The sequence below is a fragment of the Ascaphus truei genome, chromosome 2 (genome assembly GCF_040206685.1).
Source record: "Ascaphus truei isolate aAscTru1 chromosome 2, aAscTru1.hap1, whole genome shotgun sequence".
Lineage (NCBI taxonomy): Eukaryota > Metazoa > Chordata > Amphibia > Anura > Ascaphidae > Ascaphus > Ascaphus truei.
The window spans coordinates 85,736,380-85,759,038 of record NC_134484.1 but is presented as its reverse complement, the minus strand read 5'-3'; the positions used below and the strand labels follow the sequence as shown (position 1 = coordinate 85,759,038).

At 46.8% G+C, this 22,659-nt stretch overlaps 1 protein-coding gene across 1 annotated transcript in view; it reads right to left on the bottom strand.

Moving 5' to 3' along the window:
- Nucleotides 1–22,659, bottom strand: part of MRPS28 (mitochondrial ribosomal protein S28) — a 146,811-nt gene that overhangs the window by 106,665 nt on the left and 17,487 nt on the right. The window contains exon 2 of the mRNA XM_075583056.1: nucleotides 13,857–14,038. Within this exon, the coding sequence (XP_075439171.1) occupies nucleotides 13,857–14,038 (182 nt within the window). The remainder of the gene's footprint in view (nucleotides 1–13,856; nucleotides 14,039–22,659) is intronic.

Sequence of the window (22,659 nt, the reverse complement as noted above, 5' to 3'; positions counted from 1 at the left end):
TCACTGGAACGCACAGACCGGAAATGGACACAGAAACCGGAAATGAACTCTCATGGACTGTTATGGCTATGCATGGAGATAGCACTGATCAGGGGAAGCGGACTGGGAGCAGCTGGGGTGATTATGTAACTGTTTTCACTTGTTTTTTCACTTGTTTGATTAATGTTGGAGGGTATATATACTAGGTAGACCCTCATTTGAGTATGCCTTGTCACTTGAAAAAGACCTGTTGGTCGAAACGTCGTGTGGCACAATAAATTCATTATTTTGAAATCCGTGTAGCGCTGGATCTCTCTCCTTTTTCCTCAGTGTACTTTGGAAATTCCTGGCAGGTACTTCCTTGAACCAGCAGCACCGGTAAACTGTATGTATTTGTTTATATATTGTGGTGTGCAGCCTTAACCCCCCTTTACATTGAGCATGTGTATGGCAGCATGTGTATGGCAGCATGTGTATGGCAGCAAGTGTATGGCAGCAAGTGTATGGGAGCAAGTGTATGGGAGCAAGTGTATGGGAGCAAGTGTATGGGAGCAAGTGTATGGGAGCAAGTGTATGGGAGCAAGTGTATGGGAGCAAGTGTATGGGAGCAAGTGTATGGGAGCAAGTGTATGGCAGCAAGTGTATGGCAGCAAGTGTATGGGAGCAAGTGTATGGGAGCAAGTGTATGGGAGCAAGTGTATGGGAGCAAGTGTATGGGAGCAAGTGTATGGGAGCAAGTGTATGGGAGCAAGTGTATGGGAGCATGTGTATGGCAGCATGTGTATGGCAGCATGTGTATGGCAGCATGTGTATGGCAGCATGTGTATGGGAGCATGTGTATGGGAGCATGTGTATGGGAGCAAATGTATGGCAGCAAGTGTATGGCAGCAAGTGTATGTATGTGTGTATGGGAGCAAGTGTATGTGTGTATGGGAGCAAGTGTATGGGAGCAAGTGTATGTGTGTCTGGGAGCATGTGTATGTGTGTGAAACCAGAGGTACCCCCCCAATCAGTCACCACCCCCCCAATCAGTCACCACCCCCCCCCCCAGTCAGTCACCCCCCCCCCCAGTCAGTCAGTCACCCTCTCTCTCTGTGTATCACCCACCCTCTGTGTGTGTCACCCACCGTTTCTCCACTTTGTCTCTCCCCCCACACCCTCTCTCTCCCCCCACTCTCTCTCTCCCCCCCACTCTCTCTCTCCCCCCCACTCTCTCTCTCTCCCCCCCCACTCTCTCTCTCTCCCCCCCCACTCTCTCTCTCTCTCTCCCCCCCCACTCTCTCTCTCTCTCTCCCCCCCACTCTCTCTCTCTCCCCCCCCACTCTCTCTCTCCCCCCCCCACTCTCTCTCTCCCCCCCCCACTCTCTCTCTCTCCCCCCCCCACTCTCTCTCTCTCCACCCCCCCACTCTCTCTCTCTCCCCCCCCCACTCTCTCTCTCTCTCCCCCCACTCTCTCTCCCCCCCACTCTCTCTCTCTCTCCTCCCACTCTCTCTCTCTCCCCCCACTCTCTCTCTCTCTCTCTCTCTCCCCCCACTCTCTCTCTCTCTCCCCACTCTCTCTCTCCCCACACCCTCTCTCTCTCCCCCCACTCTCTCTCTCCCCCCACTCTCTCTCTCTCTCCCTCCCCCACTCTCTCTCTCCCCCCCACTCTCTCTCTCCCCCCCCACTCTCTCTCTCTCCCCCCCCCACTCTCTCTCTCTCCCCCCCCCACTCTCTCTCTCTCCCCCCCCCACTCTCTCTCTCTCCCCCCCCACTCTCTCTCTCCCCCCCCACTCTCTCTCTCTCCCCCCCCACTCTCTCTCTCTCCCCCCCCCACTCTCTCTCTCTCCCCCCCCCACTCTCTCTCTCTCCCCCCCCCACTCTCTCTCTCTCCCCCCCCCACTCTCTCTCCCCCCCCCACTCTCTCTCTCCCCCCCCCCACTCTCTCTCTCCCCCCCCCACTCTCTCTCTCCCCCCCCACTCTCTCTCTCCCCCCCCACTCTCTCTCTCTCCCCCCCCACTCTCTCTCTCTCTCCCCCCCCACTCTCTCTCTCTCCCCCCCCACTCTCTCTCTCTCTCCTCCCACTCTCTCTCTTCCCTCTCTCTATCTCCCCCCACTCTCTCTCTCTCTCTCTCTCCCCCCACTCTTTCTATCTCTCTCCCCCCACTCTCTCTCTCTCTCTCCCCCCACTCTCTCTCTCTCTCCCCCCACTCTCTCTCTCTCTCCCCACTCTCTCTCCCCCCACTCTCTCTCTCTCTCTCTCTCTCCCCCCACTCTCTCTCTCTCTCCCCACACTCTCTCTCTCTCCCCACACTCTCTCTCTCTCTCCCCCCCCCCCCACTCTCTCTCTCTCTAACCCCCCCACACTCTGGATCTCTTATTTACCCTATATATCTTACTTGCCCTATACTACACCGAAATAACCTATACTGCCGTCTTCCAGATCTGACTCAAGCTTCACAAGGAAGACATCGGAACCCCCCCTAACCCAGAAGACAGGTAGGGAACACATCCCCTCCAATGTATAACATTGCGGGAATGAGGGTACCTGGACATTGAGGGACTGCGGATCAGGTAAGATCCCAGGCGGGATTGCTGCTTTAGATATTATGAAGCGGGACGTCCAGACACTGGTTAAGAGGTTCAGGAAACTAGTCATTCACACCTGGCTTTTATTTCTAGATCTGACATTTACACACACACACACACACACACACACACACACACACACACACACACACACACACACACACACACACACACACACACACACACACACACACACACACACACACACACACACGTAACAAGGCCTAATTGTAGTATAATGTAATACAATAAATACATTTATGTAAAAAATGAATGTTGTTCTGACTAGGAATTTATTAAATGTATTTTATTTATATATTTTATTTTAAAGCGGGGTTGGGGGCGGGACTAGGTGGCGAGTAGATTTTTGGGTGATTTGTCGAACACTGCAAATTGGTATACGTTAATATCACTTTCAAAAAAAAAATTGTTATGCTTTGTACAGTGATCCTTGCCTTTATTGTATATGTTGATTAAACCACCGCACAGATATATACTTTTTAGATTGATGGCAGTAGAAATAAAAATAATTTTTTAAAAACATTCCTTAATGAACCTTCTTCCTAACTTATTCTGTAATTCAATAAAAAAAATAAAAAAAATCTCCTCTGGCTTTAGTAGAAGCGAAATAAACAAGTTTGAGAGAATTAAAAAATATATACAGACACCAAGGCTTATATTTGGTAATATAAAGAGCTCTATGTATCAAACAATACAAGAAAAACTGCATTTCTTTCTGTCTGAAACAAGAATTTTATGATGTGTATTTCTACAGTTTTAGAATTTGGCAGGTTTTGCTGGGGAAAAAAACAAAACAAAAACAAAAAAACTTGCGCCACCTTTTAGGTGACGGAGAAAACCAACGCAGAAACCCATCAAGAAAAGTAGCACAAGCCACACCTTCCTTAATACATAGACCTGCACGAATATCCAAATGAAACGTCACCCCAACTACTCCCAATTGCTCCATCAATCCCTCTTCTCGTGGCAGTGAGACACACGTTCCGGAAAAAGGAGCAAGATGAATATATAGACGCCGTCTGTCGCAGGTAAATGTTTGCGCCGGTTGTGACAAAGTAACGACTTTGCGCCGCAATTCGTCGTTTGATACATAGAGCACTTAGTTTTTTGTTTACATGGCATATCAAAAACTATTATTGCTGGGAATATGAAGCACTTCATCCTTGGCATTAAAATCCAATAAAACTACTTTATACCGTGTAGCCTGTTATATAGGTTAAAAGCATATATTTAAATGTAGACTCCATTTACCGCTGCCTGCATAGCCCTTGTGGGTTTCCACCACAGAGAGGATTCATTTCCGAGCCTCAAATATCACACACCATCCCCAAGCAGTGGGTGGTAACGAGGGTCAATTATACAGTAACAAGAGTAAATAACATACTACAGTGCAGAAACAAGACAACGTTACTTCAGAAAATATACACGGCTATAAATAATGTTATAAACATGGGGTGTCTTCAGATGGGGGGCATTTAACCCCTTCATAGCTAGAGAGGCCTTTCATGCATTGGAGAGCAGTGCATGTGTGTGACAGACCTCCCCAGCACTGAATATGTTAATGAGGAAGCTTTAAATAAAATACAAGGGAAAAGCTGGGGCCGTTACACCAGACACAGTGGCACCATCCACATTGTTTGGACTAGAAGGGAGGGAAAGAATTATACAACACAGCAGACTGTAAAAGAGAGAACTAATGTATGTATTTAGTATTTATATTTTTACTGCACCAACCAGGTATGCAGCACTTTACAATTTTTTTTTTTTTTTTTAAACATTACCATACAGGGAATATAACACAGATTTGAGAAGTGCATCAAGACAAATGTACCATTGGGATAAAAGCATCCCTACTCCCAAGAGCTTACAATCTAAATCTGCAGGCAGGGGATCCAACAGAAAAAGTAGGAGTACATTTTAGTGCATTGGTTAGAGTGGTTCTCAGCATACTGTAGTTTTGGGAGTAGTGGGTCAACTTAGAACTATTTAAACACTTCAATTAACCGGCGAGCTTTCAGGTGGGTTTTGCAGTTCGAGGGAGAAGTGGTTGGCAGACAGACAAGGAGGGGAAGTGAGTTCCAGGAGGTTGGGTGCAATATGTGAGAAGGGTTATATGCATCAGAGCTGTAGTAACGGGGGAGACTGGAAAAGAGAGAAGACGGGCCTGAGCAGATCATGGAGATCGAGTATACCAGAGGTTCAAATGTTGCTCCTGCCTCCAATCTTCACTATCCAGAAAACCATTACCTCTCTGCACCAAACTGTTCGTTTGGAAGATTACACTTCGATTGTAAGCTGGTCAGGGCAGGGACTCCTTTTCCTATTGTTTTACGCCTGAAGCGCTTATTCACATTATGTGTCATGTGTATTACTGCTGTACTGTAAAGCGGTATGTACCTGGATGGCGCTATGTAAATAACATGTATTTTATGGGACGGAATAGCTTGGTGTATGAAAAGGCAGTCACCCGTCTCCAGTCCACTGCCCTGTGTGTTTCACTTCTCGGTGGCCGATGCGGGTATTGTACCCCAATAGTGTAAATTACCATAACTTTAGTGTCAGTTATCGCAGGATCGGGGGTGTAGCACACCACATCGGCGCGTCAGTGAATTTTCCACTTGTAGTCCACAGCTACGGTTTTACAAAAACAATCACTATTTATACTTTGGAGGTAGTCATGCAAACAAAAGTACCAGAAATATGCACAAAAACCTCTGAAATAAGTGGTATTGAAAAGTAAAAATGTCATATCACCACCACCGGGGAGATTTCCCTTGCAGCGTTTATACATTAGTCTCCAGAACCATTTCTATTCACCTCTAAAACATGTCAGGTTATTCCCGATAGTGAGGAGCTTCTGACTAAATACAAAGCCTGAATGCGCAATATATAATGTATCCCTGAAATCGCAGACCTCTGGCACGGTTAGGTGATATTCCTGCTTATTTTTATTATTATTTCTTAGCAGCGGATATTTGTTTCAGAGCAGAAACAGAATTGTCTGTTCATGTTTGTGCCTTACAAGGAGTGGAAAAACATGTCCTCTTCCAACATGTCTTTCAGCAGTCAATAACCCACGCATGTGAGTTTTCACTGTAATAAAGCAAGTGTGACGTCTTACTTCAGCGTCTTCCCGATTCAATAAAGCACACTTTAAAAAAAGAATTCTAATCGTCTACTTTTCCGGCAACTAAGTTTAAGAAAATAAAAAAAAATTACAAAAATGGGTATTATAGAGGGCCCGTAGATATGGTCTTGTATAGTTCAGACAGGTAGTAACACCATTTACCATGCTAGCCAACACGTGCAAGCTCCCATTACAAAGAGTTTATTTCACTGGTACAGTCTTTAGCCACTGCGCACTTTATAGGTTCATCTACAAAGTTCTTCATAAATATTAAACACTGAAGGAAATGTCAACACGTTGGATGTGCGATAGATATACCCTTCAAAGTACTTTTGTCAGTCAGAGTCATTCTATCATAGAAATAATACATGGGAATGATGCAAGGATATCTAACTGTGGAAACAGAAAAAGATAAGAATTAAAATCGTTGCCGGAACTAGAATGCAGAGTTCCTTAGAAAAGTCATAAAGTCCTTCTGTAAATCTGAGGAAGAACAGGAAAAGAGAAATAGTAGAATTTTTCACAGTACGGCTGCGCTTATAGTGCCGGAGACAGCGACGCAGCGTTAAAACAAATGCATTGCCGCTGTCGCGTGCGCTTATAGTAAGCGTGGAGCGACAGCTTGGTTGCGATCGCTGGAAGTCATCTCAATTTGATTTTTCCAGCAACCGTAGCCTGACGTCGCGTCGCCGGCACTATAAGCGTAGCCTAAAGGTAGCTAAACAAGCGTCATGTTGAAAGGAAGCAACATACTTCTCTGAAAGAGTGATACATTTCCCAGCCTTCTTAGTAGTGAAAGGGGCAAAACCCAACACATTAACCAAAAACATGCTTGGGAAGGCAGTGTAAAACTCACGGGGTCTATTAATGTGTTAAAGTTAAAGATCATGAGGTGGGCAGGCTGTGTGCGCCTGAAAAATTGAATATTTCCAAACAATTATATATTGCATACAATTCTGAAAGCACAAAAATGTATTTTTTCAGACGGAGAAAGTTAGTTGATTGCTCCTCAAGAAGATATTTCAGTGGTCTTGAAAAATCCTTTATATCACCAGTTATTGCCTTTTCCTGTGGTCCTGCCGTCATAGTCAAGATGTTACTACTTTGCTGTCTTGGTTTACAGATGCTGGGAAAAACCCTCCGACTATACGTCTATAATCCACCTTTCACCAGCCCTTATCCTTTTTTTATACACCGGTCATGGAGTGGATCTGCATTTGTATCATTGTTCTAGACAATAGTTAAAGTAAGGCATGTACAGAAGGAAACACGACTTCAAAACCCACTGGGTGACTGGCTAAATAGAATTCCTTCCTCATGTCTACAATACTCAAAACAGGACTTATTGTACACGTGATGTGGTGCAAATGTGCAGCACGGCCCTCGCTGGCAGTACTTAATAAAAAAAACAAAATTAATAAGATATCATAAAAGAATGATAACTGCTTTTCAGCAAACTGTCAACAGCTTCTCCTTAGAAATTAATTTCAAGAATAAATATGTCAGGCGTTTCAAAACAAACATGCCTCCAGAGGATTATTGTGCTGCCTGTTGCAGAATGAGTTCCTCAGTCACGGCCTCAGCTTGGCACACGGCACAAAAGGTGCTAAGTAAAACTGCCACAGGACTTGTTGGAAACGTGCAGCAGCTGCAGTGTGTGCTAACCTGCACACATCATGATGATACTGGAGTGATTGCATAACTAAGCTTGATGGCCCCATCGTATGGGTCAAACACTCCTTATCTGTCAAGTTCTTTTTTGTTCTATGCCATGCTGAACCCAGCAGGGTTGATAGATGTTGCAAGCTATTCATCCAACACCTGAAAAGGCACACACTGCAGTGTATAATAATGCTGATTCGCATTATTAGCGCTTATTTGTAAAACGCCAACACATTCCTCAGCGCAGTACAGTGGGAGTACAGTGTGTCATCAATTACATAAACTGAATGACGTACGAATAAGGACAAACAGGCACAAACAGATACAGACGGTAATGTGGGACCTTCTCCTGAGATCTTACAATCTAGAGAGTGTATAAGGGGCAATGTTGAAACCAAAGGTAAAGTGGCTGCTCATTGCGGGATGGAGTATTTTCTCAGGATGGAGTATGGTCCAGCCACTCAGCTGATCTCGTTGAGGTTTGGGGGTGTGGATGTTAGTGGGTGTTAACATGGCGATTGGTCCAGCTGCACAGCAAAACCCAATAGGGTGGGAGGAGGTGGGTGTTAGGGGTATGCCAGATAGGCTTCCTTAAAAAAGGTGAGTTCTCTGAGTTTTTAAATGCCTGAATGTTGGGGGAGAGTCTGATGGTGCGTGGTAGGGAATTCCAGAGAGGGGGCAGCACAGGAGAAGTGTTTAGGCGGGAGTGAGAGGAGGTACTGAGACGACCGGAGGAGAGGCGGATGTCATGGGCAGAATGGAGGGGGCGTTTACGGCTATAAACACCTGCAAAAACATGCCCATGTAATAAAGGATGCAACTGCATTACTCCTTTTTAATATACATATTTTGTCAAACGAGACCACCAATACAGATTTCTTTTGAAACACCACATTAAGACAGTGTTGGTTATTAAATTAAAAATTTAGCAAATACAGATCTGAAAGGGGGGGGGGGGAAGGTAGTCATTAGCACATTTTTTCCATAGAACACCTTTTGCACAGAGCAAAGGCTTGGCAGGGGACACCAGTAATACGTCATCTTGATCATAAGATCCCCAACACAATGCACCCAGAGTACATCAAGAAAATTCAGTACGACTCAATGTGTCCTGGAATACAAATAATCCTAATGTAGGAGGTGTGTAATACATCTCATAAGCACCACTGACAGCTATGTGGATAGTAGAAATTATTTCTATCCCACGTAGGCTAAGGAAAACAATAACACCTTATTGTAGTAGGCTGTTTGTATCCCTCAATAGTTTTCTATTTTGGAGAAATACTGATGTAATTGATCATTCTACTTCATTCTTGTGTTGTTCTCCTATTATTAGGTTGTTGTTTGTAAATAATACTATTAAACGGCAATAAAAAAGGTATACAACCGTACACTGCATTGTAACTTTAATATATTCATTGACCAAACATACAATTTTGAAACAAAATTGTCAGCGAGCTTTCATTCAATGACACTTCTCTGGCATCGATGTTACGCTAGCAAACACAGGGACACATGGCTTTCCTTTCAATCTCAAGGGACAGTGAAATAGTGCCACTCAGAGAGGCAGGAAGCAGAAACAGCAGGAAATAAGTGTTCTTAGGAGGACAGAATTGTGCATTTGTTTTATACAGGTAGTATTACTATGCCTAACAAAATACACATTCTGAATGTATTAAACATTTGGGGTGGGGAGGGGGGGAAGCCAATGTGCACCATATTTTACAAATATTAATGCAATGTTTAGAAACCAGAAAGGGAGACAAAATTCCCAAATTAAATCATTTTCTTAAAAAAAAAAATATATATATATATATTAATATATATATATATATTAATATATATATATATATAATTATTATTATTACTACACACTTCCCACACCAAGTACCACACTTCAGCCACTGAATTTAAAACGCTACGTTTCTGCATTTCCTCTGAACAGGTAAATATCCTTGTGCCCTGTGTGTTTTGTTTTTTTAAGATGCCAACGTGTAGCAGTTTCTAGATTTTATAAGCACGTTTTCAATGTCTTAATTAAGCATTTATCGAACATGGCTGATACTGTATGGTCGGAACATTGCAAGCATGCAGTAACATGGTGAGAGGGAGGCCACGTTTACTTCACAAACCTTCCACGGGAGCACAGGCCTGGTATTCATAGACAGGGGTGGGTGGGTGTATATATATTATATACGTATACTGTACACACACATGCACACACCTACATCCACCATATATACATGGGCTACAATTTGCCAGCCCATGTTGATAGAGTAAGAAGCTTGAGCCAGAAGTCCCTTGGACAAAATAGAGTATAGACTATATACATATATGTAGCCAGGTCACCCTTTGCCCCCTGCGACCCCCTCGGGAGCCTCCGTGGGCACAAGTGATGCCGGGTACTGCCGGAGGCCAGCGGCAGACCCGACGGCCATCCCAAGGGTGGGGGCCGTTGCAGGGAGCGGTGCGCTGTCTCCGCGAGCAGGCCGGTTGCCGGGGACGCGATCGGGCCGTTGCTAAGGCCGCGGTCGCGTCTCTAAGGTCCCGGCGGCCGGCGAGGAGAGCGCCGCCATTAATTAGCCATTCGCACATGCGCAGTGATCGCGCATGCGCAGTTAGAGCCCCAGAGGCAGGGAAAGTCGCGCGAGGGCTAGAACAGAGTAGGGAAAGGTTGAGGAAGCTCCCTATAGCTCGCGCATGCGCAGGAAAGGCGCGCACGCGGTCCCAATGCCAGGATAGGCTCTATGGGACTACAACTCCCATGGAGCATAGCGAGGGAGGCACCAGGTGCCTCATAGGAGCCAATAGGGCTGCAGGACTGCCCTGGAGGAAAGGATACATTTCGCGGGCTTGCACCACGCTAGTCAGTCAGCGGAGGGACCCTGTGAGGGAAGGAGGTAGGGTACAGGAGAGAGGTACTCCCCTGTATTAGGCCAGCACCCCCTTTGGTCCAGGATAGCTCAGCTCCCCAGTAAGGTGAGTGTTGCCAGGGGCAGCCCTCAGGTTAGGGACCCTGCCACTTACATTAGTGGGAGCTGAGAGAAGGAAGTCTGCAGTTATAGAGTTGGAGTCAGGGAGCTGTTAGGGAAGTAGGGTGTGGGGAGCGAGTGCAGCTTCTGCCCCATATAGGTACCTCACACTCCAGGTAGACCCCAACTCCCCACTAGTTGGGTGGGTAACTGTTGAGGAAGGTGATAGAGAGTTGGAGCTAGGGAGCTGTGAGGGAAGAAGGGTGCGGGGAGTGAGAGCAGCTCCTGCACCCCATAGGTACCCACACCCCAGGTAGGCCCCAACCCCCCCGCTAGCGTAGTGGGTTAAGTACTGAGGGAGGCCCAAGATAGGGACGCTGCCCTTAGTGTTGTTAGAGTGCTGCATTGTCAGGGTCACAGCGAGCAGTGCTGTGAGGTCTGATAGGCAGGCACCTTGTTGCGCAGCACGTTGGCTGCAGCCTCCAGTGAGTTACAGCTTGCTGCGGTAGGCGCTGGGACTAGTCAGAGAGTAGTGGGTCTGGAGAAGGGCTATAGCTGTTCTAGTCACCTTGAGGTAGCGCTAGGGGTAGGATGCCTGAAGGGATAGCCTGTTAACGAGGTCAGGAATTCTGGAGAGGATCTGCACTAGGCTAGCCAACAGTAGGTAGACGCCCAAGAACTGCATGGAAGAGTACTCTAGTCCATTCCAGATCACTTACCGAAGGGATTTGGGTAGTTGGGGGAGTGGGACAGGTCATTACCCCCTACCGGCCATAGGAGTTCCCCAAGCCACTACAGGTTGCTGTACTACAGGGACAGGCCCTAGGTTAGGGTTCCTGTCACGTTAGTACCATTTATATAGATAGGGACACAGCGGCTGCTGCTGTTCCTGTGGAAGCGGTTGGACCCACGTTGGGGTCCACAGAGACGATTCCAGAGTGGGACCGCCCTAGCGGTCCGCACGTGCAAGGAGTTCGGTTGGAGGATCAGACGGACTCATCACACGTCTGACCCTTTGAGAAGTTTGTTGCTGACCTGAGCACCGGAGTGCTCGGCAGGTATTATACCATCACATGTGCACCAACAGGCCTAGAGGTTCTTAGTGACTGCGCAGTCACCCATTGACTATCTCTGTAGGAGTACGGGACATTGGGTGGGGTTCTTGGGACACTGGGTGGGATCACCTGGTGTTTGGGAATCGTCCTGCGAGACGTCACTGTTAGTGTCTCACCGTGAGAGAGACACAGGTTATCATTATTATTCGTTAGTAAAGTCCTTAGTTATATAATCACTGTGTGTGTGGTTTCTGATTGGGTTCCTATGTAGGGTCATTCTACACTTCCATAGAATCCTACGCAGGTGGAGGCGCTGAAAGAAGAAACGTTCCAGAGGATTCACCCCAGGCTCTCATTAGCGGAGGCTCAGACCTCCTGTGAGCCTGCAGGTATACGCACCACACCGGTAACACCGCATGTTCTACTCACCCACACTATATCTGAGATTGGGTGGGGTGGAATACCCGTTACATATATATAAAAAAAACACAATAAACATTTAAACAGTCTTAAGTGGACCTCTCGAGAAAGGTTTGTGTGATGGACGAAATGTCGATTCTTTGAATAAACACGATTATTTTGCCTGATCGTGACGACTTTTTCCTGAAGCATTTGAAAGACGTAACGAGAAATTTCTGAGAAGCTGCCGTTTGCAATGAGTTCATTTGAAACGGTCCAACTTATTTTGTGAATTTACGCCGGTCCAGTGCTGCGTTACAGCGTGGGTATAGCATGGCTAGGTACCGTACCTGTTGCCATATTCATTGGAATGTGCTGCCATGTTACGAATCCAGGGTACAGCTTAATGTCTTTTCCTGGGTATTAAGTGATGAATTGTTTAATTCTGATAACAAAAACAATTACAGGCTCAACTAAAAGGGTACAATACTCCTTTATGTGCATTGTCGCAAAAAAATTTACAAATACTCTTAATTACAATATTTGTACAAATACACATTTTTGTACACGTCCAGCAAAATGTTGCAGTAGGATGAATTATAAAGGCTATTTGCCAGTCAGTGATTCATGTTTGAAATTCACTATAAACAGATACTGTATGAACCGATAAATACAAAACCAGGAACAATAGTGACATTAAATAAAGATAAATAACACTGCCTCAGACTGCACGGTTGGTTGACTTTCTGTTTCTGAGTCAAACACTCGACAGGATTAATCCTTTGGCAATATGTTTAGGACTACACAGCTAAGGTGCCTGTTATGTGATGAAACAAAGTGACATCTCTCAGCGCCGAGCAGGACGCCAATGGATTAGGCAACCTGGGACAACATTACCAAGACAAATGCTATGACAGTTAAAGGAGCAACCCACCCTAACTAACCTCCATTTTACAGCCTTGACACCGGGGGATCCTCCAGAGTTGAACCGTTTTATTTTCAGCTGAGGGAACCCCACAGTTAGAGCAATATTTACTGGTGAGGTTACCAGTGTCACTTCTTGTTTTTTTAAAGGGAATCTAAATGGCTGTCCAATATAAGCCAAAACCAATGATGTTACAGCTTCCTGTTGTTCTGAGATCTGGCAGCCATTTTCTTTCCCCTGAGAGATATATCCCGTAACTTCACTATTGAGTATCTTTGACACAGGGGAGGCCTCAGAACTGAAAAGTGTGGCATTTGGCTCAGGGGCACTATTTTGCATGACTTTCACAATCATAAAACAGAAAAACTGATAAATCCATTTACACGCTTGGATTATGATCAAACTTTTATTCCAAATGCACAGGTGTAACTGTAAAACTTGGTATTCAAAGCATTTTAATAGGAAATGCAACCCCTTTCCTGCCAGAAACATACTTTACAGGTATATACACATATCTAAACTTCTTAGGGTTCTCAATAACTGTATTGTTTAAAAATAGGCTCTATGTGGGGGGGCTGGCCCTTCATAGAGTCTTGCTAAGACTTTGACAACTTAAGTTTTTTTGGTGTCTTTATTTGTACCCTTAGAGCACCTGTCTGTCCAGCCTCGCAGAGAGAAACTTTAACCAGAAGAACTTCTAAAATGGAACCCGGTGACAAAAGGTGCTTGGAATTTTAAACTGCAACATTACATTGCTGCGAGAACCAGAAAAACTCAGTCAGGGATACAAAAAAAGAAACGTCTTTATTATTGTAAACCACAGCTGCATAATCCCTCAACATTAAATGCTGGGAAATAATAAAAGCAGATAGGGGAAATCTCCCATTGTATTTTTACTAAACTACTGTGAATTATGTACGTTTTCAGCTCCAACTGCTTTTCCTTGAGGAGGACAGGAAATGTGAGCGATTCCATATATATTTGCTCACTGAACCTCTCCAAAGATAAACAACAGATATAAAAGTAGATTATTACTGCAGCATCTCATGTCTTGCCTTACAAATCTGCCACTTCCAGACCTAATCACGCTCACATGGAGTCACAGGCTTTTCGCATAGGTAAAGGTTTTCTGAATCTTTTACTTACTCTCCATCCTGCTCAGGTCTATTGCAGACGCAATGAAACTTGCCCCCAAAGTCGATATAAAGGTCGTCTTCAACCACATGGAAGATTTTGCCCGTCGCGATTTTATCTTTGGCGGGTCCCATCTGAATTAATGGAGAACGGCGAAGCAAAGAGGCAAAGGATTCTGTGCCTCGGAACAGCTCCTAGAGAGAACAAAACTTCATTAAAGTAATAGCACTGTTATTAGATCTATGCTCTGAATAGCCACACCAGCCTTGAAAGAAGCCTTGTATGCATCTATAGACAGCGTCATAAACACATAATTCAGTTCAAGTAAATCTTTAACTGAGTCAATAAGGTATTCTTGCTGTAAATGCCTATAAAGTGATGAAGACATAGGATCATATAATCTAATCTCGCAAATTAAAAAGGACTTGCCCAACAAAACAAGAAGCCGATCGTGGAACTGGAATTGGGTTCATCCACCTTAAAAGGCAGCGACGTTTAATATTCAGCTTGATCTCTTCCCTTAATCTCTGCTGAGAGGAGTCACCATGCTTACAAAATCTAACAGACCCCAATATTACATATTAAATACTCCCAACAAAATCTAATTTTTTTGTAGCATGCTTTTTCCTTTTTTAAAGAAAGAAATGTTCTCACTTTGGGATGAATGGATATCTAAGGCTAGAGCACATTTCCCCAAATTCTCAGATAAAATACAGTAGGATGCAAAAAAAGGGATAATTGAAAGTTTCAAATTGAAAGCTACAGTAGTTTCCAACTGGTCACCAATGCATAAGGTGTTTTTTCACCACTAAATAGACTGACACACTTTTAAACATTGAACACTATTTCAATTATCTTCAAACAGATGCTAGAATGAAATAGAAGTAACCACAGAAAAATATAGCAAGAAGCGACGGTGTACATGTACAAAATATTCTCCATATTATACAGACGTACAGTGACACTCATTAAAAATAAACATCTTTATGTGGAACCTGCTCCTCGTCTTCTCACAGCAACATCGTCAGGATATTGCAGCAAAACCGGGACAATGTGAATTCACAGGCTCCATTACCATGGAGACTGAAGCGGAGACCACTCGTGTCTTAACAGCAGACTGCCTGTCACCATACTTCCTAATGCAACCTGCTCAAAGGGGCTCATTAGTAACATGAACGCTGATCCCTGTGTATCAACATCAACCCAGAAAACAGCACAGAGAGAAGAGACAAAGGATTAAACTTAAAAGTCCTCTCATCTAATGTTTTTCATTATTAGTACAGATATATTTCTGTCTGCAGGAAAAACAAGTATCATTTTATCTTAAAGCAGAAGTCCAAGCTGACGGTTTCCTCCCCTCCTCTTTAATACTGTGTGTGCATCCATATAATCCACACAATGATAAGTAATTAGCCAAGTTGCCGATCAATACGCGAAAATTCGTCTCCAGGGTTAACAAAATGGCTGCAGAGGAGTATTGACTCATTATCTGTAACTTTGTAAATGGTTGCTATAGAATACAATTGTTACATTATTATACATTAAAAATGTAATTCAGAGTGGTTGTTTTTTTTGTTTTTTTTAAATGCTACAAGTATTTTCTTATAGTGCAGAACTGATGTATAAAAAAAAAATACACATGTAAGATATGGCTTGATCTGCAGCTTTCAACAGATGTGTGGATCCTGAACAGCAAATACCTATATATATATATATATATTCCATTGCACTTGTTGTGTTGTAAAAAGCACAATTGCACACCGTAATGTCACTAGACGCTCCCTTCAATGTGCTGATGATAACACTTACACACAGGTGATCAGCGTTCATGAGGATTACACTGTTTGCAGTCATTTTTGCAAGCTTTACGGATTTCATCTGAAAAGCCCATGTTAAACTATGCAACTGGCATGACCAGACCGCACTGGTCCAGCCATGGTTTCCCTGGCAATCTTATATTCTTATTCCCTGAAATATGCATATGCTCAGGGGATGCAGTTGGTAAACTGGATGAAGACAGATTAAGATTTACAATACGAAGGGAAGTTAAGGATTATGAATAAACTGCTTAAAATGCATAAAAGTCTTGAAAAGAATATCTCTTGCCTCTACTTGAGAGCAAGGCCGAGATTATACTTACTGCGCGCGACAGAGCGCATGTACGTGGTGCACGCCTGCTGCTGGCACGATGTGTGAACTGTTCTCTCAGATGTTCAGGCATGGCGGAGGCGTTGTGTCACGTGAGCGGTTCGTCCTCATTGGCTAAACCGCTTCACGTGATGCGGACGTCACGCGGCCATCGCTCGGAAAGACAAAATATTTGGTCTTTCCAAAACCTATACTGTATAAATAAAGACATGCATGCATGTTTCCCAAGATACCCAGCAAAAGCAGCAGGCAGAGGCTGAGTTAAGACACCGCTGGCTGGGAAAGGCACTAGCCCCTTGTGTGCCATTTCTTGAAGGGTGCAAGGACACTTGCTGATTAAACAAAACGTTTATCAGCTCATTCTAGTTTCCAAACTTGGAGTGCACTGGATATTTTCACCAGCTAGATAAAAGCGGATAACAAAAGCATTATAAAAAATTTTCCTACAATTACGCAAATTGGCCTTTCTGGACTATGAACAGTTAATAAATATTTAGGATTATAAAACAAGATGTTAAAATGATTGGGGAAGCATTATAATACGGAGCGTTTTCTATTTTATTGGAATTCCGAAAGATGTAGCTACAAGGCACTGCAGCTCTAAGGAAGCAAAAACATCCATCTAAGGGCCGTTCTATACTGTGTGCGGCCGTGCGCGCACGCGCATGCTTTTCGCGCACGTGTGTGTGTATGTATGTATGTATGTTAGTGTAGAGATTAAGTTATGTATTAAATAATATTTTTAAAATAAAAAAAAAATGTTGTAATAAAAACAATTTTTATTTATTTAACTTTGACGCGCGCGCGCGCGCACGCACGCACGCACGCACGCACACACACACACACACACACACTACAGCGCCGGTAGCAGCGCAAAATCATTAATTTCCTCATCTTCTCCCTCGTCAGTCCGCTCCAGGCACCCTGCCGTGCGCGGCCCTATTATAGAATGGCTGGCTATCCCCAGCCAACTAAAACTGCCACACGCGCGCACGGCGTAGCGCACACCCGCATTATAGAACCAGCCTTAGGCTGCGTCCATGGTGAATTGTGCCGGGCGGAGGCGCGCTGAGGCTGAGGTAAAGCGGGTGCTTTCCCTGGCCGTACAGGGGCGTGTCGGGGGGCGGCTGTGACGTCACGGAGCTGGTTCGCCCTCATTGGGCGAACCGCTCACGTGACCGGCCCTGCGCTCCCTTGGGCGCTTGAATTTAAAAAAATTCTAAGACTTAGGCCGCGTCTATGGATAGTGCTTGCGGGCGAAGGCGCACTTCCGCTCGGCAATGAGCCCCTACAGCCGCAATGAGAGCGGCTTTAGTAGGGGCTCGCCTACGCTTCCGCAAGTGCGCGGAAGCGTAGGTCTTAGGAAAATTTTACATTTTCCCGCTTGCCGGAGCGCAGGGCCGGTCACGTGAGCGGTTCGCCCAATGAGGGCGAACCAGCTCCGTGATGTCACTGGCCCGCCCGCCGACACGCCCATGGATGGCGCGCTAAGGCCAGAAGAAAGCACCCGCTTTCCCTCAGCGCGCCTCCGCCCGCAATCAGGAACCATGGCCGAAGCCTTACGCTTCCACATGCTTGCGGAAGCGTAAGCGAGCCCCTGCTAATGCCGCTTTCATTGCGGCTGCAGGGGCTCAGTGCCGAGCAGCAGCACGCCTCAGCACCGCTCAGCGCATAAGCGCTGACCATGCCGAGGCCTTAGGCTAAGGCCCCGCTGCCTCAGACCACGCGCCCGCACTGCAGACTGGCGGCGCGTGGAGAGGCACTTGGGGCTTTTTCCGGTCCAAAGGGACCATTTTTGCGAGCGGGGGGGGGGGGGGGGGGGGGGCGTGGCCAAAACGGGTGGGGGGTGCGGCCATGACGTGAGGTGGCGCGGCCATGACGTGGGGGGGCGGGACCGCCCGTCAGCCGTTCAGCCCCTCAACTCAGCCGTTCAGCCCCTCAACTCAGCCCCTCAACCGCTGAGCCCCTCAAATCCTCAGCCCCTCAAATCCTCAGACAGACACGCACTCAGGCACACACACAGACAGGCACTCAGGCACAAACACACACACACACACACACAGACAGGCACTCAGGCACACACACAGACAGGCACTCAGGCACAAACACACACACACACACACACACACAGACAGGCACTCGCACTCATGCACACACACACACACAGACAGGCACTCACGCACACACACAGACAGGCACTCAGGCACAAACACACACACACACACACAGACAGGCACTCGCACTCATGCACACACACACACACAGACAGGCACTCACGCACACACACAGACAGGCACTCAGGCACACACACACACACAGACAGGCACTCAGGCACACACACACACACACACACACTCGTGCACACACACACACACAGACAGGCACTCGTGCACACACACACACAGACAGGCACTCACGCACTCAGGCACACACACAGACAGGCACTCAGGCACACACACACACACACACACACAGACAGGCACTCGCACTCATGCACACACATACACACACAGACAGGCACTCACGCACTCACGCACACATACTCACGCACACATACACACACACACAGGCACTCACGCTGCTTTCCCCCCACACTCTCCTCCCCGCTCCCCGAAGCCTCCCCTTCTCCCGAAGCCTCCCCTCCTCATTGGCTCACAGCCACACCATGTGACGCGTCGCCGCTTGGGATTACAATTCTCTTGAATCCCCTGGCGGCTGACGCGTCACAGCGTGTAGTGAGCTGTGCCGTGAGGGGGGACTGGGACCGGCTCGGGAGGAATCCCCTGCTGGTGGGGAACGCTCGTGCGGCCGCCCGCGCCGCCGGGCGCAGCTGGTCCCAGCCCTTAGTCCACTGCTCAATTGAAGCCACTTCTTACTGCAGGAGAAGAGATCAACTCTATTCACATGAATGACAGCACATCAAAGGGGAAGATAGCTCCACATCAAACACCAGGGTTCACCAAGCTCGGGCAAGGGCTCGATCCAGCATGAACTGCCATTGACTTGATTGGACGTTAACGCTGAACGAGCTCCGTTACCCAAATTAGGGGGGAGGTATTCATTAAATTGTGACTGTGCCCATCAGGGAGCTGTGGCACAGAAAGTCCTATTGACCTTAGTAGGGAAACTATGGCATATTGCCCCGAACAGTCCTAATGTTGACTTTGACATCCTATATCATTCTAATATTATTGATTAGAAACATTCTATTGCGATAATCATTAACAAGCTAATTAAAAGAGAAAATGGTTTCTATATTATTTCCTTAAAAATTGAATTCGGCTTATTTATAGGGCCCAATAGACAGCAAATTATTTTAGCCATTGTGGCATAATGAGGTTTTTTTTATTTATTTATTTTTTTAATTTAAAGGCTTCTACACGCATGATTATATTGTAAATCTAATTATACTAATTCAACAGATTAGACCTGCTGTGTATCGCCAAATCTGTTCATTGTTCAGAGCATTTACTTAAGTGATCCATTGCACAAGAGTTAATTTCCCTTTCTTCACCACAAACAGTAGCACCTTTCATTTCACAATTAAATAAGCAGTTTCTCATTCAAACGTGGCCGCAAACAATACAGAATCGCTGAAGTCAATTAGTTCCACAGAAAAGGCACTTTCCAGATTATAACCGGATTTAACAGTAGGGGGTGACAAGTACTGAGACTGAATGGTCTGCATCACTACCAAAGAATGGACACTTCCTACAGCACGGGCCAAAGTAAATGACAAATACACCACAAAGTATTGCCACTTGTCATGTCGCAGTCATTCCCAGGATGCACTGTACTGACTGCAACCTACCTGTGCAACTCTTCCCATCAGTGGCTGCCAAGCTCGTGCAGGAAGGCTCAATTGAATACTCTGCTTGTAAAAGGATGCTATGCCACTCAGGACCGGAGTGAATTAACAGTACTGATTGGTTTAGTAGGCTAAAACGTCATCTTTGATGTTGTTTTGTAAGGGGGACAAAATGTTTTTCACTTTACAACAGGGAGTGAAATGGGAGTGGTTGGTTGGTGCTTGTCAATCTTGTTTAATCCACCCAATTCATAAAAGATATGTACAGTATGGAAACCCACCACATGTAATTGGGAAAGAGTGATAGGGGAGAGATTTAAAAAAAAATAAAAAAAGGATGTAGGCTTTAAACTCGACGCCAAACGTATGATAATATTGCTTACAAAGGTTTTAAATAATAAAATTAAATATGACTTAAAACTAATTATTGCACCAATAACCTATTGGTTTGACTTGTTCCAATGTTGTAGAACTGCATCTTTAGAGGAAAATGTCAACAGCAAGCAAAGACTACATCATCCGTCATGTATTGACATTCTTCTTCATATACAGTAGTGTTATGTCCCCCATCATACCATTAGATTGTAAGCTTCATGGGGCAAGGGTTTCTTCTTTCACAAACCCTATAAAATAGTCTTCAGAACTCTAAATTAAACCAAATCTCACAGGGATATCAATGTGTTCCCACAAATAGAATATAACTATAGTAAGCATGTCAAAAATAAGAATATTTCACAACGCATCAAAGATCATCAAGTACAAATAAATAAAGTGGAAAGTTCAATAAACTAGGCACAATCAGCAAAAGGTATAAAACAACTAAGCAAATAAGCACCAACAGATAATGAATGGTGCAACGATGCTCGTCTCAAGCAGGAAACGGACCCGCAGGGCTGAGGTAAGAATATGAAAGAACCGAGCTGAACCGAGGGACAGAGTCCTGATAGAGTAGTGAGTTGTAAGCCAAAGGTCAGGGCTGGCAGCAGTTGCGTTGTCGGTGAGAATGTAGAGGTCGAGGCCCACGATGCCCTCCCTCCCCCCCCCCAGCTCGCTCTGCAGACACAGGAGGGAAGGAGCACCAGCACTTTGACACGCTCCCCGCCCCCCCCCCCCCGAGCCCGCTCTGCCAACACACTGAAGGAGCGCTAGCATCGTGATGCCCCCCCCCCCTCTCCAACCCCCTTGCCTATTAGGGAAGGAGCGCCAGCAGTTTGATGCGATCCCCTGCAGGCAGAGAGGAGAGAAGGAACAGAGCTGAGGCCGTCTGACTGCAGAGGGTGGGGTTAGTGACAGCGGAACCTCATTAGTGAGACCAGTAAGTGAGGTGGCTGCTGCCAGGGACCAAAATGGCTCCCCCCCTCCCTCCAGCCATGCTCCACAGTGAAAGGTAGGACCGCCCCCCCCCCCCCCTGCACCTGCTCCTTAGAGCTAGTGGCAGTGTCAGTGCAGGTCAAGGCCTGTGCCGGTCAAGGCCTGTGCCTGTGCCGGTCAGTGTCTGTGCCTGTGCAGGTCAGTGTCTGTGCAGGTCAGTGTCTGTGCAGGTCAGTGCCTGTGCAGGTCAGTGCCTGTGCCTGTGCAGGTCAGTGCCTGTGCCTGTGCCGGTCAGTGCCTGTGCAGGTCAGTGCCTGTGCCTGTGCAGTTCAGTGCCTGTGCCTGTGCAGGTCAGTGCCTGTGCAGGTCAGAGCCTGTGCAGGTCAGTGCCTGTGCAGGTCAGTGCCTGTGCATGTGCAGGTCAGTGCCTGTGACTGTGCAGGTCAGTGCCTGTGCCTGTGCAGGTCAGTGCCTGTGCCTGTGCCTGTGCAGATCAGTGCCTGTGCCTGTGCAGGTCAGTGCCTGTGCAGGTCAGTGCCTGTGCCTGTGCAGGTCAGTGCCTGTGCAGGTCAGTGCCCGTGCAGGTCAGTGCCTGTGCAGGTCAGTGCCTGTGCATTTCAGTGTCAGTGCCTGTGCAGTTCAGTGTCAGTGCCTGTGCAGGTCAGTGCCTGTGCCGGTCAGTGTCTGTGCCTGTGCAGGTCCAGTGCCTGTGCAGGTCAGTGCCTGTGCAGGTCAGTGCCTGTGCAGGTCAGTGCCTGTGCAGGTCAGTGCCTGTGCCTGTGCAGGTCAGTGCCTGTGCAGGTCAGTGCCTGTGCCGGTCAGTGTCTGTGCCTGTGCAGGTCAGTGTCTGTGCAGGTCAGTGTCTGTGCAGGTCAGTGCCTGTGCAGGTCAGTGCCTGTGCAGGTCAGTGCCTGTGCAGGTCAGTGTCTGTGCCTGTGCAGGTCAGTGTCTGTGCCTGTGCAGGTCAGTGTCTGTGCCTGTGCAGGTCAGTGTCTGTGCCTGTGCAGGTCAGTGTCTGTGCCTGTGCAGGTCAGTGTCTGTGCCTGTGCAGGTCAGTGTCTGTGCCTGTGCAGGTCAGTGTCTGTGCCTGTGCAGGTCAGTGTCTGTGCCTGTGCAGGTCAGTGTCTGTGCCTGTGCAGGTCAGTGTCTGTGCCTGTGCAGGTCAGTGTCTGTGCCTGTGCAGGTCAGTGTCTGTGCCTGTGCAGGTCAGTGTCTGTGCCTGTGCAGGTCAGTGTCTGTGCCTGTGCAGGTCAGTGTCTGTGCCTGTGCAGGTCAGTGTCTGTGCCTGTGCAGGTCAGTGTCTGTGCCTGTGCAGGTCAGTGTCTGTGCCTGTGCAGGTCAGTGTCTGTGCCTGTGCAGGTCAGTGTCTGTGCCTGTGCAGGTCAGTGTCTGTGCCTGTGCAGGTCAGTGTCTGTGCAGGTCAGTGTCTGTGCCTGTGCAGGTCAGTGTCTGTGCCTGTGCAGGTCAGTGTCTGTGCCTGTGCAGGTCAGTGTCTGTGCCTGTGCAGGTCAGTGTCTGTGCCTGTGCAGGTCAGTGTCTGTGCCTGTG